At 43.7% G+C, this 12337-nt stretch overlaps 3 protein-coding genes across 4 annotated transcripts; all 3 read left to right on the forward strand.

Annotated features, from left to right (window-relative positions):
• The first annotated feature begins 4502 nt into the window (after nucleotides 1-4502).
• On the forward strand, nucleotides 4503-8646 carry LOC138957241 (uncharacterized). 2 transcript variants are annotated; one of them, XM_070328389.1, is made up of 3 exons: nucleotides 4503-4645; nucleotides 5356-5534; nucleotides 7694-8646. In XM_070328389.1, exons 1-3 carry the CDS (start codon nucleotides 4578-4580, stop codon nucleotides 7909-7911), a joined length of 465 nt encoding a protein of 154 aa, XP_070184490.1. In that variant the 5' UTR covers nucleotides 4503-4577; the 3' UTR covers nucleotides 7912-8646. The 2 variants fall into 2 exon arrangements, with proteins under 2 accessions (XP_070184490.1, XP_070184489.1); XM_070328388.1 differs by having other exon boundaries at nucleotides 4504-4645; nucleotides 5353-5534.
• On the forward strand, nucleotides 7919-8554 carry LOC138957235 (disheveled-associated activator of morphogenesis 1-like). The gene has a single exon (XM_070328383.1). It carries the CDS (start codon nucleotides 7919-7921, stop codon nucleotides 8552-8554), a length of 636 nt encoding a protein of 211 aa, XP_070184484.1.
• Nucleotides 8647-8911: 265 nt separating the features above from the next.
• LOC138957238 (ABC transporter F family member 4-like) lies at nucleotides 8912-11792 on the forward strand. Its single transcript, XM_070328384.1, has 3 exons — nucleotides 8912-9055; nucleotides 10002-10201; nucleotides 10994-11792. Exons 1-3 carry the CDS (start codon nucleotides 8988-8990, stop codon nucleotides 11734-11736), a joined length of 1011 nt encoding a protein of 336 aa, XP_070184485.1. The 5' UTR covers nucleotides 8912-8987; the 3' UTR covers nucleotides 11737-11792.
• Nucleotides 11793-12337: the final 545 nt, after the last annotated feature.

Raw genomic sequence — 12337 nt, forward strand, 5'->3', positions numbered from 1 at the left:
TAGCGCCGTTAGTTTGTCAGACATATTAGGAGCCGGTCCATATTAGGAGCCCTTCCCCTACCACTGAATCCTGATAGAGCACTGGAGTGTCAACAAGTGATTTGTTGCAGAGACCTTTTGGGATAAGAAATAATAATAAGAAATAATAAGAAATAATAATACATTTAAAATCACAGACAAACATGTCTCATGCTTTTCATAAGCTGTCTTCCGTCTCTGTGTGGTTTTATCACCCGACAAACAGAACACCTTATTCACGACTCAGTAAACGATTATCAGCAATAATTCGTTAAACAAACAAGAGATAACAATTGGTGTTGGATGTCCAAAACGCAATATCTCATGCTTCTAAAAAGATTTCCTTTGCCTGTCTGTGATTCTGTCATTCAACAAGCACAACATCGTAATGCTGCTGATCAGGTGGGGAAAAAAAAGTAATAAACATTCCTTGTTACAGGTATGGAAAATCTTCTTGCAACTTTTAACTTAATCGGGTACCTTTTGAACCGATTCCCAACAAACAAAAAACAACAAAAATGTGTAACACTGACGAGAGATAGGCCTAACATGGCTAACAAACGGTGTTAGATACACACAAAACACATCGTCTCATGCTTCTCACGCGCTGTAATTCGCCTTTCCGTGATCATGTCAAAACAAGTTGTGTACTCCAATCCTGACAGGCTTTTCATCCGGTTGCAACGCGCTCCAGGTAATTTAGGTACATGTCGGTACAGATGTCCTTAAACGCGAACCAAAGAGGGAAAAGTGTTGTGGTACAGAAATGAAAGAAACGGCCATTGAAAGCCAAACGACGGTGACCTGAGACGCCTGTATATATGTCGTTTACTGTCCCATAGAAAGTGTGACACCCCAACGCACATGATACGTGTTAAAAGAGAAGAGAAAATGTGAACAAGGAAATAGATAGCTTCCTGTTAAGTGCAAGGTTGGCCTACGAAAACACCTGAACACAAAGAGGAACACGGGGCGGGGATATAGCTCAGTTGGTAGCGCGCTGGATTTGTATTCAGTTGGCCGCTGTCAGCGTGAGTTCGATCCCAGGTTCGGCGGAAATTTATTTCAGAGTCAACTTTGTGTGCAGACTCTCTTCGGTGTCCGAACCCTCCCCCCGTGTACACTACATTGGGTGTGCACGTTAAAGATCCCACGATTGACAAAAGGGTCTTTCCTGGCAAAATTGCTTAGGCACAGTTAATAATTGTCTACCTATACCCGTGTGACTTGGAATAATAGGCCGTGAAAGGTAAATATGCGCCGAAATGGCTGCAATCTACTGGCCGTATAAAATTTCATCTCACACGGCATCACTGCAGAGCGCCTAGAACTGTACCCACGGAATATGCGCGATATAAGCGTCATTGATTGATTGATTGATTGAATTCTAAGCAGATACATAAAGACATAGACAGAAAGGAAGGGAAAAAAATAGAGTAAAACACTGCTTGTTTTCGTTGCTCGTTGTATTCCATGAAAATAATTATTTTGTCTTGCTGACACATTATGACGTGAAATTATCAATATATACATGAATTTTGAGTATCAAATTTCAATCACACACACACACACACACACACACACACACACACACACACACACACACACACAGATGGACACACAGATGGACACACACACACACACACACACACACACACACACACACACAGATGGACACACACACACACACACACACACACACACACACTAACACACACACACACATTTTCCAGCAGAGTATTTCAAATCAGATCGGTCCAGTAGTTTAGTCTGAATCGCTCTACACACACACACACACGCACGCACGCACATACACCACGACCCTCGTTTCGATTCCCCCTCGATGTTAAAATATTTAGTCAAAACTTGACTAAATATAAAAAAAAGACACAAAAGAAAATTAAAATCCCAACCTCTTCAACGTCTTACTTCAAGATTCATGAATGGATAAATCGTCGAAGACTGTACGCTGTGTGTCCGGTTTTAGACGATCCATTTACGTTGGTTTGTCATGAATCATTGATTTCAGAAGCGTGAGCGTCAATCATATAATTATATAATCATGAATCATCAAGACGACGTAGGTTAAGTGTCAATCCCTCCTCACTTACGATTCGACACAGTGGTTGTTCTGTCTTACGCCTCTGCAGTTTTGACACTCCACAAAGTGTTGGCAGGGGGGCGTGTGTCCTATCGTGACGTATGACCCGCCAGCGTTAGGGAAAAGGTGACATAAGTCGCTGGACACATTTCCGAGTTGCACGCCGAAAACTTGAACTTTCTAAAGTGAGAAAGTATTAATGAATCTATGTTTTGCCTGTGTCTTTGCATCCTTTGTTTTAGCTCATGACATTAAGAACTCATTTTGTAAATAAACAAAACTAAAACAAAAAACAAAAACAAGAAAACAATGCCACTATGTCACTTTTTCTTATGCACTGTCACACATGTTCGTAAACTAGGTCATGCGTCACAAAGGTGTTATTTGCTCTAGCTGTGACGTCACTAGTTGTTGTTTTTCCCTTGATTTTCATTCGCGAGCCGAGAGGGTTGCGTCACGAAGTGTCAGTTCTATCTGATCTTTGACATACAGACGTACGTTTTGTATGAGGATGAATAGTTCCCTGTATTTTGTACGCCTATTGTTGCTAGTGCTCTGCTAATTATTCTCGCAGAACAATTCATGTAAGCAAAATAATGTGACTTGGAATGAGATTGAGGTTAGTGAGATTAAGCATAATAGATTGACCCCCTTACTTTCCTTCGAGGTTAGCAGTCTTTGTATAAACAAAGGGTTTCTTTTAGCCTATAACGTTAGTGCTTGTACGTCTCATCTGACAGACTGATGAAAAGGTTTTTTTCTCTCGCCTCAGTGATCGTTTCTGTCTTAACTGTTTATTTTAATCCACACACCGGCTAGTCGTCCTTGCCGCGCCTGTTGGGAAAGATGAACAGCTTCAGAGTGACTCTAAATCGAGCTGATCGAATTAAAAACAAATACATAAAAACTTCCGTCGGGACTGAGTCTTGATTCGTGTTTGTGTAGGCTAAATGTGGGTTTGATTACAAATGTGTGTGTGTGTGTGTGTGTGTGTGTGTGTGTGTGTGTGTGTGTGTGTGTGTGTGTGTGTGTGTGTGTGTGAGTGTGTGTGTATGTGTGTAGTAGCAGTAGTAGTAGTAGAACGCTGTAGTGTCTTTGTCTCGTCTTTAGCGTGGTTGTGTTGACGGTGTTTCTGGTAAAATGTAATACCAGTGTCACAAATTGAAGAAAGCTGTTGCAAGGTAATTCATAGTCGAGTCTAAACCGACGCAAAATCCTGGTGAAAAGCGATAATATTGACTTTAAAATTCGATCCTAATCTCTCTTTTTACATTTAGTCAAGTTATGACTAAATGTTTTAACATAGAGGGGGGAATCGAGACGAGGGTCGTGGTGTATGTGTGTGTGTGTGTGTGTGTATGGGGGTGTGTGTGTGCGTGCGTGCGTGTAGAGCGATTCAGACCAAACTACTGGACCGATCTTTATGAAATTTGACATGAGAGTTCCTGGGTATGATATCCCCAGACGTTTTTTTCATTTTTTTTTTATAAATGTCTTTGATGACGTCATATCCGGCTTTTCGTGAAAGTTGAGGCGACACTGTCACGCCCTCATTTTTTCAACCAAATTGGTTGAAATTTTGGTCAAGTAATGTTCGACGAAGCCCGGACTTCGGTATTGCATTTCAGCTTGGTGGCTTAAAATTTAATTAATGACTTTGGTCATTAAAAATCTGAAAATTGTACAAAAAATTTTTTTTTATAAAACGATCAAAATTTACGTTCATCTTATTTTCCATCATTTTCTGATTCCAAAAACATATAAATATGTTATATTTGGATTAAAAACAAGCTCTGAAAATTAAATATATAAAAATTATTATCAAAATTACATTGTCGAAATCAATTTAAAAACACTTTCATCTTATTCCTTGTCGGTTCCTGATTCCAAAAACATATAGATATGATATGTTTGGATTAAAAACACGCTCAGAAAGTTAAACCGAAGAGAGGTACAGAAAAGCGTGCTATCCTTCCCAGCGCAACTACTACCCCGCTCTTCTTGTCAATTTCACTGCCTATGCCGTGAGCGGTGGACTGACGATGCTACGAGTATACGGTCTTGCTGCGTTGCATTGCGTTCAGTTTCATTCTGTGAGTTCGACAGCTATACTTGACTAAATGTTGTATTTTCGCCTTACGCGACTTGTTTTATGTTCAAGGGACATAACTGTGTGGCTTACTGTTGACGGAAAGGATGTTACTTGTTGCTGTTGTTACAAATGTATATGTGACGAAGAGAACAAACATACAAAACAACAACTACAACAACGACAAAATGTACTGACGACGGCTCAGTCATCTCACATCTGACACACATCTCCTCACCGTCGAAACAAAACCAAGACCACGAAGTCCCATCTGCTCGTGTGGACTTTTGTTGACGTCATGAACATTTTTACATCATATTTCAAAATGACGGGCGCTTCCTGAACTCTGTAGCTAGATGAAATGTGAAGATGCTTTTTTCTTGTTTTTTTCTTGCATTGATAATGTGTTTTCTCGTTATCGAGCAACAAGAAGCTAGGTACGTAACCAACCACAATTTTGCCTCCTTTAAATGTGTTCCAGCTTTTGATCTGGCACTTAGTTGGCAAGTTAGCGAGAACCAGTTTTGAACTGAGTTTCCATCTCCGAAAGTGAAGCCGAATCTTCTAGTTTCGACACGCATACATACATGTGTGGGTGTGTGTGTGTGTGTGTGTGTGTGTGTGTGTGTGTGTGTGTGTGTGTGTGTGTGTGTGTGTGTGTGTGTGTGTGTGTGTGTGTGTGTGTGTCAGCGTGTATGTGTGTGTGTCAGCGTGTATTTGTGTGTGTATGTTTGTGTGTGTGTGTGTGTGCGTGCGTGCGTGCGTGCGTCTGTGTGTGTGGCGTGTGTGCGCACGCCTGCATATGAGCGTGTTTGCGTTGGCGCAGCGCATGTATGTGTTGATTACACGGACGCAATCATACAAGCCGCACACGCGGCGATCATAGAACTCAGCCGCTGTTTTAATTGCACTCACGAGCTTCATCACCCGGTCTGTGTTAAAGCAGCAAGACGTACCCCAAGTAATTAAAATCAACAGCCCCCCATGCTTCTCTCTTTATTTTGGTTTCCTTCTTCAATTACTTGATGTGTTGATAAGACTGTCGGTTAGTCGCTTGTTTGTATGTGTGTAGTAGCAGTAGTAGTAGTAGTAGTTTGGTTGCTAGCTTTCTTGTTATCGAAACAACACATGTTTTCACTTGCAGCAGCATCGAGAACAGGAATCGAGGTTACAGTAATGGCCGAGAGAAGAACGTCCAGACAACGACAACCCAACCGGGCAAAGAAAATCCCGGGGAAGTGGAGGTTCAGAGAATCAAAATCGATGATTCCGATGAAACTGAGAAGAGTATCGAGCTCGAAGCTCTGGACGACATCAGACAAATGGGTATGTATGCACCACGGCTGGACTCTCTTAATCCTGTCCTTAATTGGGCGAAGTCGACTGCGGGAAGTATACTGTGGACTGGGTGGCCGAGTGGTAACGCACTTGCGCTCGGAAGCGAGAGGTTGCGAGTTCGACCCTGGGTCAGGGCGTTAGCAATTTTCTCCCCCCGTTCCTAACCTAGGTGGTGGGTTCAAGTGCTAGTCTTTCGGATGAGACGATAAACCGAGGTCCCTTCGTTGTACACTACATTGGGGTGTGCACGTTAAAGATCCCACGATTGACAAAAGGGTCTTTCCTGGTAAAATTGTATAGGCATAGATAAAAATGTCCACCAAAATACCCGTGTGACTTGGAATAATAGGCCGTGAAAAGTAGGATATGCGCCGAAATGGCTGCGATCTGCTGGCCGATGTGCATGAATGCGTGATGTGTAAAAAAAATTCCATCTCACACGGCATAAATAAATCCCTGCGCCTTGAATATGTGCGCGATATAAATTGCATAAAAAAAATTACAAAATAAAAAAATCCCTGCGCTTAGAACTGTACCCACGGAATACGCGCGATATAAGCCTCATATTGATTGATATTGATTGATTGAAGCTGGCCGCACGGAGCTTTAGCACTGAGTTTTCGTTAAACAGACTTCGCGTAGTCTTCACGAAGTCGACTTCGGGCTCAATTAAGGATGAGCTTTAGCGAAGGGGATAGAAGTTACAAAAAGGTGAAAAAGCATGCCCGGTGGGAATGAACTATTGCCTTGAAACATAACACACACGATTTCAATTAAGGACACACTAGTGTATTTAATTCCCGGGTCAAATTCAGTTCAAATTCTGTGCATAGGTTCCTTCCTTTAAAGTGGGGGTCCTCGGACACTCTAGGACGGGCGATCGTGGGGAGCCCTGCCGCAGCACCTGTATTGACACTTTTATATATCAAAGTTACAACAACGGCTTCAATGGTGAAAGCAAGAGGTGAGATGGGGACAGCGGAAGGCCACTAGATTTGTACGCACTACTCACTGCTGACTACCACACCTGGCTCATGACGGTCAGCGTGACTAATGACGGGGTGGGGGGGGGGGGGTGTGCTGTGTAATTGTCAACTTTGACACGCACTGGTAATAAGGTAAAAGTCGTTATTGACCCTTAGTTGGTAGGTCGGTCGTCTGGAAAAGGAGGGTATCGCCATTCGGAGGTTAGTTACAATGTAACAGGAATCCGTGCCCAGAAAATCGGTCGGCAAAAGGAGGTGGTCGTTTTTAGGAGGGGTCGTTATGGGAGGTTCCACTTTATATTGTTTTGAAGAAATCATTTGTTCCTGGCACGTTTAGGGCAAATAGTTCAGCATATTTCTTGTCATTGGAGAAAAAAAGTCAGGGAAGTCACTCCTTGTATAAATGAAGCAAATGATGTCAAAAAGCAGGGGACACACACACACACACACACATAGACATAGAAAACGTTATTGTCTCAAGACGAGAAACTCGGGTGTGATGTACCACAACATACAACATATCACATAAGAACATAAAACAGTAATATCCCTTTCATGCACAGCATTATTTAAACCGTATGGAGGCGCAAATAGTCAACTCATAATAATTAAGAATAGGATATAATAATGTCAAAACAAGTCTCTCTCTCTCCCTCTCTCTCTCTCTCTCTCTCTCGGCTCTCTCTCTCTCTCTCTCCCTCTCTCTCTCTCGGCTCTCTCTCTCTCGGCTCTCTCTCTCTCTCTCTCTCTCTCGGCGCGCTCTCTCTCTCTCTCTCTCTCTCTCTCTCTCTCGGCTCTCTCTCTCTCTCGGCTCTCTCTCTCTCTCTCTCTCTCTCTCTCTCTCTCTCGGCGCTCTCTCTCTCTCTCTCTCCCCCCCCCCCCCCCCCCCCCCCCTTCCCTCCTCTCTCGCTCCATTCATAATTGCATTACGTCACAAGCAGACGCGGGGGTTCGTAGGCGCATGGAATTAATAAATGTTAAAAGTTGCTTAAAAGTGAATCTGGATTTAACACACACACACACACACACACACACACACACACACACACACACACACACACACACACAAACACACAAACACACACACAAACCTTATTACTTAAGATCCCTTACGATATTTAGCCCGTCGGTGTTGTTAAAAGCCATCATTCCCGTCAACAGAGGCGCTCCAAGGCGCAGTGGATATCGTGGCAAAAAAAGACAAGGAGCACCCCGACGGGCAAGTCAACAGGGACAGTGAGCTTGGACAGCTGGCCGACATTCTCAAGCAGTACTCGGAAGATGAGACCGACAAGTCGAGGATTGAGACGAAAAAACACAAGATCCGACGGATCATCACTCATGTCGATGCCCCGCAAAGGGCGGAGGAAGCATGGTAGCACGAACATGGAATTGAGAGTAGCGGCTTCGAAACGAAGCAGCCGCGGTGCACGCAACTTCGCACAACGATCGTTTCGGCGTCAAAGCAGGAAGAAATGGGAAAGCTTGAGAATCGTCGGAACTGACAACTACGATGACGAAGACGATACCGACGACGAGGATGAGGATGACGAGGAAAATGACGCGAACAACCGCAGCGAGGGCGACCTCAGCGAGGGGGAGGTGAACGTCGTGGAGTACATAGAAAACTACGGACCGGAGGCGAAGATTAAGAAGACGACAACTAAGAAAAAGCCAGCGCCTGCCTCGAAGAAGAAGAAAGAAAGGAAGAAGAAGAAGCATCACCATAACAAGCAAATTCTGGAGTTTCCTCCAAAGGTCATCAAAGCAATGCACGACGTGCAGATGAAGGAGATGAGAAATCGGAAGCCAGCCATCCAGATCATCGAGGTTGAAAAGAAAACGCTAAAAGTCGAAGGCGGCGGCGGAGAAAGCTATGGTGGTGGTGGTGGTGTAGCTGCCGCACCTCCGGCCGCCCCACCCCTGCCCGCCGGAGGTGCTCCGCCGTCGCCGCCACCGGGAGGTGTACTTCCTCCACCAGGAAATGAGATAAAGTGCACAAAGCACAATTTTTTTGTGTGAAACATGGCAGCATGACTTTGTATCTGAAGAAGGAACCTGTGGTTATACTAGACAACTTTAAAATGTGCAATAAAAACTTATGCGGGATGCAATTTCAAGATGTTGAAAATGTTATGAGGGCGGATGTTTACCTTGTCTTCAGCATGTGCTTGAGAGCATGCAATCAACAATCCGTGTCGTATATGTGTGTGTGTGTGTTTTTTTTTTGCTTCTGCCTGTCTGTCTGTGTGCGCACGTGTGTGTGTGTACGCGCGCTCAAGTTTGTTTGATTTCTGCGATTTCTCGGTCATCTCCAGCCAAGACCAATACATGTTCCGCAAGTTCCTTCTCGCTATGACGACATGCAATGGATGACGTCATAGGGAAGTTGACGCAACGAAAATGACGCCAAGCGAAGATGTAGGCGCTTCCTGAAATCTGTAGCGATGTGAAGATGCTTATTTCTCGGCTTATCCTTGCGTCGATAATGTGTTCTTTCTTTGTCGAGCAACGGGAAGCTAGGTATGTTGCATACTTTTATATTCAATCTTTAGAGAGTTTTGAGCATGCTAATTTGCTATAACCGAGCTACACACTGCAAATATGAAGATTCAACAGTAAACAAAAGGCTCTACTAAAATTTTGTCTACTCAGTAAGTACCATAGGCTTGTTCTATTCGCTCTACCCTTCACAAAAATACAAAATAATTTGTTGTAAACTAGTGAAGCACGAACTTAGTGACAATTATTTGTCTGTGTGTGTGCATACTTTTTTTGAGGGGATGCAAGTCCAAAAACCTGTGAAAATCTTTCTGGGGGTAAGCATATTATTAAAGATGTGAATAACTGCTTTCAATGTTCTGAAATTGAAGTACCTTTTGCATTTACGCATACGATCCTGAATGTTTCAAAGCAAACCACCTGGGCTTGGCTAATATACAGTTCTTCTTGTGGTGGCACACCTTCCTCTTTTTTTAACCATTCATGGGGCCGACACATGCAGCAGTTGGGATGGCGTACCACATAGAAGTTTTACACGAGATAGCCATATGAAACAGTCCGTTCCGGATAAATAATAGATTGGATTTTTTCCCCGTATGTAGTAGTTGTCAAGTTCAGACTATTCAGAGTTTTCGTCCAATTTTTCATTGGTACCTTCCGTTCTTTTCATTTCGATTTTTGGGGTACCGTGACCCCTTTGATCCAAAAAGTGTGCAACAGAGACAAGTTGAATGCCTTAAACGGCATAGAAAAACGGAATTAAGTTATTTGTTGGGGTATGAAACATGTCGAAAAGCTTTTTTTTTTAGCTGAGTTTATTTCTGTGAGTTTCTTTTAAATTAAAGCTTTTGTTTTAGCTACTCATTTCACTACCGTCAAAACATAAAACAAAACAAAAAAACAAAAAACAAAAAATTAAACAAAACGATAAAATACAAAATGAAGCCTTTTATTCTCATGTTCGCAGACGCATCCAGCATCGACTTCACGATAACAGGAATGCCGAAGAGGAGTTTATCCACATGATTGCCTTCTCGGGGGGCAGAAGACTGCGTCGTGACTCTGACTCTGACTCTGACTCTGGCGTGGAGAAAATGACCGTTTCCGAACCCAGTCCGAGTCAAAAAAAGGTCGAACTCGAAGCTCTACAGACCATCAGACAATTGGGTATGGAAACGCTTTGAACTTTTCGTTTTCGTATGGGCTAAAATGATGCTAAGAGGAAGCAGGGAAGGTAGGGAGTCAAGCAAAACAAGGTCTCTTTTTTCGGGGGGGGGGGGGGGTGTGCATTAAGTAAGCACATTCGTGCATCATAAACGCGTGTCTAGCTTACATAATTGACTCCCCTTGAGTAATCAGAAGAGTCTTAGGAATGAGCAGTGTTAGGCCGACCGTCCGTAGACAAAAAAACTTCACGTTGAGATTATCTCGGATGTTTTTGAAGCTAGAGCTTTGACACTTTCCACCCTTCTGGGGTTAGATGATTTCCCGACATGACCCCAGTTTGGTTGACCCTCGTCACAGTGGGGTCATGTTCGGTTCCGAAAAACTAAACATTGAGGATTTCTCTGTTGTAAAGGGAGCGAAGCGACCTAGACGAATGAGCGAAGCGACCGAGATTCGTCTCATTAAGCATAACGGTTGAGATTCAATACATCTTACACATGTCAATCCACTTATTTTAAAGCCTGTCCTTAACTGGGCGAAGTCGACTACGCAAAGTATGCTTCGCGTAGTTCCTGGCACGAAGCTTTAGCACGAGTTTTGGGTAAAGAGACTTCGCGAGGTCGACTTCGGGCTTAATAATTAAGGACCGCTTTAAACCTGTCTTTAACTTGGCGAAGTCAACTACGCGAAGTATACTTCGCGAAGCTGGCCGGACGGAGTTTTCAGAATAGAATAGAATAGAAGAAAGCCAGCTTTCCACGCTGCGATAACAAGCTGGTATTTCTTCCACAGAGCAACTGGAGGATGCTATGGACGCCGTGGAGAAAGGCGACATGGAATTGCAGGGCGGACATGCCAACACAGACACCGAGATTGGAAAGCTGACCGACATTCTCAAACAGTATTCGGACAAAAACCAGGGGGATAAGCTTGAGACGAAGAAGCACAAGATCCGTCGAATCATAACTGAAATACATGAGCCTGCTGAACCCGACGAGGACGACAAAAACAGTGGGTTGAAGGTTGCTCTCTCAGTCAGAAAAAGGGGTACCCGCGAATCTTCCAAAGGTAGGGGCGAAAGCGAGCCGCCGCTTGATCGCCGCAGCGCCAGAAGGAAACGAAAGGGGGTGAAAATCGTCCAGGAAGATGACGACGATGACGACGACGACGATGAAGACGAAGAAGAAGAGATGGAGATCGTGGAGTACACAGACTCGGCCAGGCCCAGAAAAAAGAAGAAGTCCAAGGTGTTCCTGCCCATGCCGAAGCGCAGGAAGAGGCCGAGGAAGAAGCACCATCGCCAGCAGACCCTGCAGCTGCCCCCAGACGTCCTAGAGGCCATGCACGAGGTTAAGAAGGCCAAGGAGAAACCCAGGCCCACCATCCAGATTATCGAAGTCGAGAGGAAGGAAGATATAAAAGAAAGTACGCCGCCCCCGGGAGGCCCCCTTGGCCCCGGAGGTATGCCCATGGGAGGCCCCCCGGGTTTTGGAGGGCCCCCGGGTATGGGAAGACCACCCATGATGATGGGATAGTGGTGTGCGGCCAGTATTTGGTGCCTGTGGAGCATTGTGAGTTACTACTTTTGTTTCGGTTGTTGTTGGATTTTTTTTATTTAGTTATTTATTTATTTTATTTTTTTACCTCAGTAGCATGCAGGCAACTTCAACCCTTACTTTCATGACTCAAACTTTTTTTTTTTTTTTTTTTTTTTGCAGGGAGCAACCTTCTTCATTGGTGTATTTTTCTTTTCTGTTTTGTTTAACAAATGTTGTACTAATGTTTCTTCTTTCAACAACTATATATATAACAATTCCCTCTCAAAAATGCATAAAATATCAAGAGGGGAACCATACCTATACATACCAATACACATTTTGGCTATCAAAATCAATTGATTTACATAACTTATTATTACTTTGGAACTTTCTAAATTTGCTTAATTTCGTCGGTACTGAAAGTCGCTCGTTTTTATTCACCATCTAAAGAGCCAGTGACGCTGATGGGGTCTATGTCGACCAAAAGATTGGGATTCCCTGTAGGTGGAGTTCCTGTAGGATGATTCCCTGTATACAGGGAATACCACAGGGTGTAGTTCCTGTAGCGTTTCGCTGATATCGCTGAAAGTCACGTGAT

Source organism: Littorina saxatilis, unplaced genomic scaffold (genome assembly GCF_037325665.1).
Source record: "Littorina saxatilis isolate snail1 unplaced genomic scaffold, US_GU_Lsax_2.0 scaffold_864, whole genome shotgun sequence".
Classification (NCBI taxonomy): domain Eukaryota; kingdom Metazoa; phylum Mollusca; class Gastropoda; order Littorinimorpha; family Littorinidae; genus Littorina; species Littorina saxatilis.

Bases quoted from the DNA above. Each gene is read 5' to 3' on its own strand.
- LOC138957241 (XM_070328388.1), top strand. From the start codon at position 4,578: ATGCTTTTTTCTTGTTTTTTTCTTGCATTGATAATGTGTTTTCTCGTT. The intron at 4,646-5,352 runs GTACGTAACCAA...TTTCACTTGCAG, and splicing joins ATCGAGCAACAAGAAGCTAG to CAGCATCGAGAACAGGAATC. The intron at 5,535-7,693 runs GTATGTATGCAC...TCCCGTCAACAG, and splicing joins GGACGACATCAGACAAATGG to AGGCGCTCCAAGGCGCAGTG.
- LOC138957235 (XM_070328383.1), top strand. From the start codon at position 7,919: ATGGAATTGAGAGTAGCGGCTTCGAAACGAAGCAGCCGCGGTGCACGC.
- LOC138957238 (XM_070328384.1), top strand. From the start codon at position 8,988: ATGCTTATTTCTCGGCTTATCCTTGCGTCGATAATGTGTTCTTTCTTT. The intron at 9,056-10,001 runs GTATGTTGCATA...TCATGTTCGCAG, and splicing joins GTCGAGCAACGGGAAGCTAG to ACGCATCCAGCATCGACTTC. The intron at 10,202-10,993 runs GTATGGAAACGC...TTTCTTCCACAG, and splicing joins ACAGACCATCAGACAATTGG to AGCAACTGGAGGATGCTATG.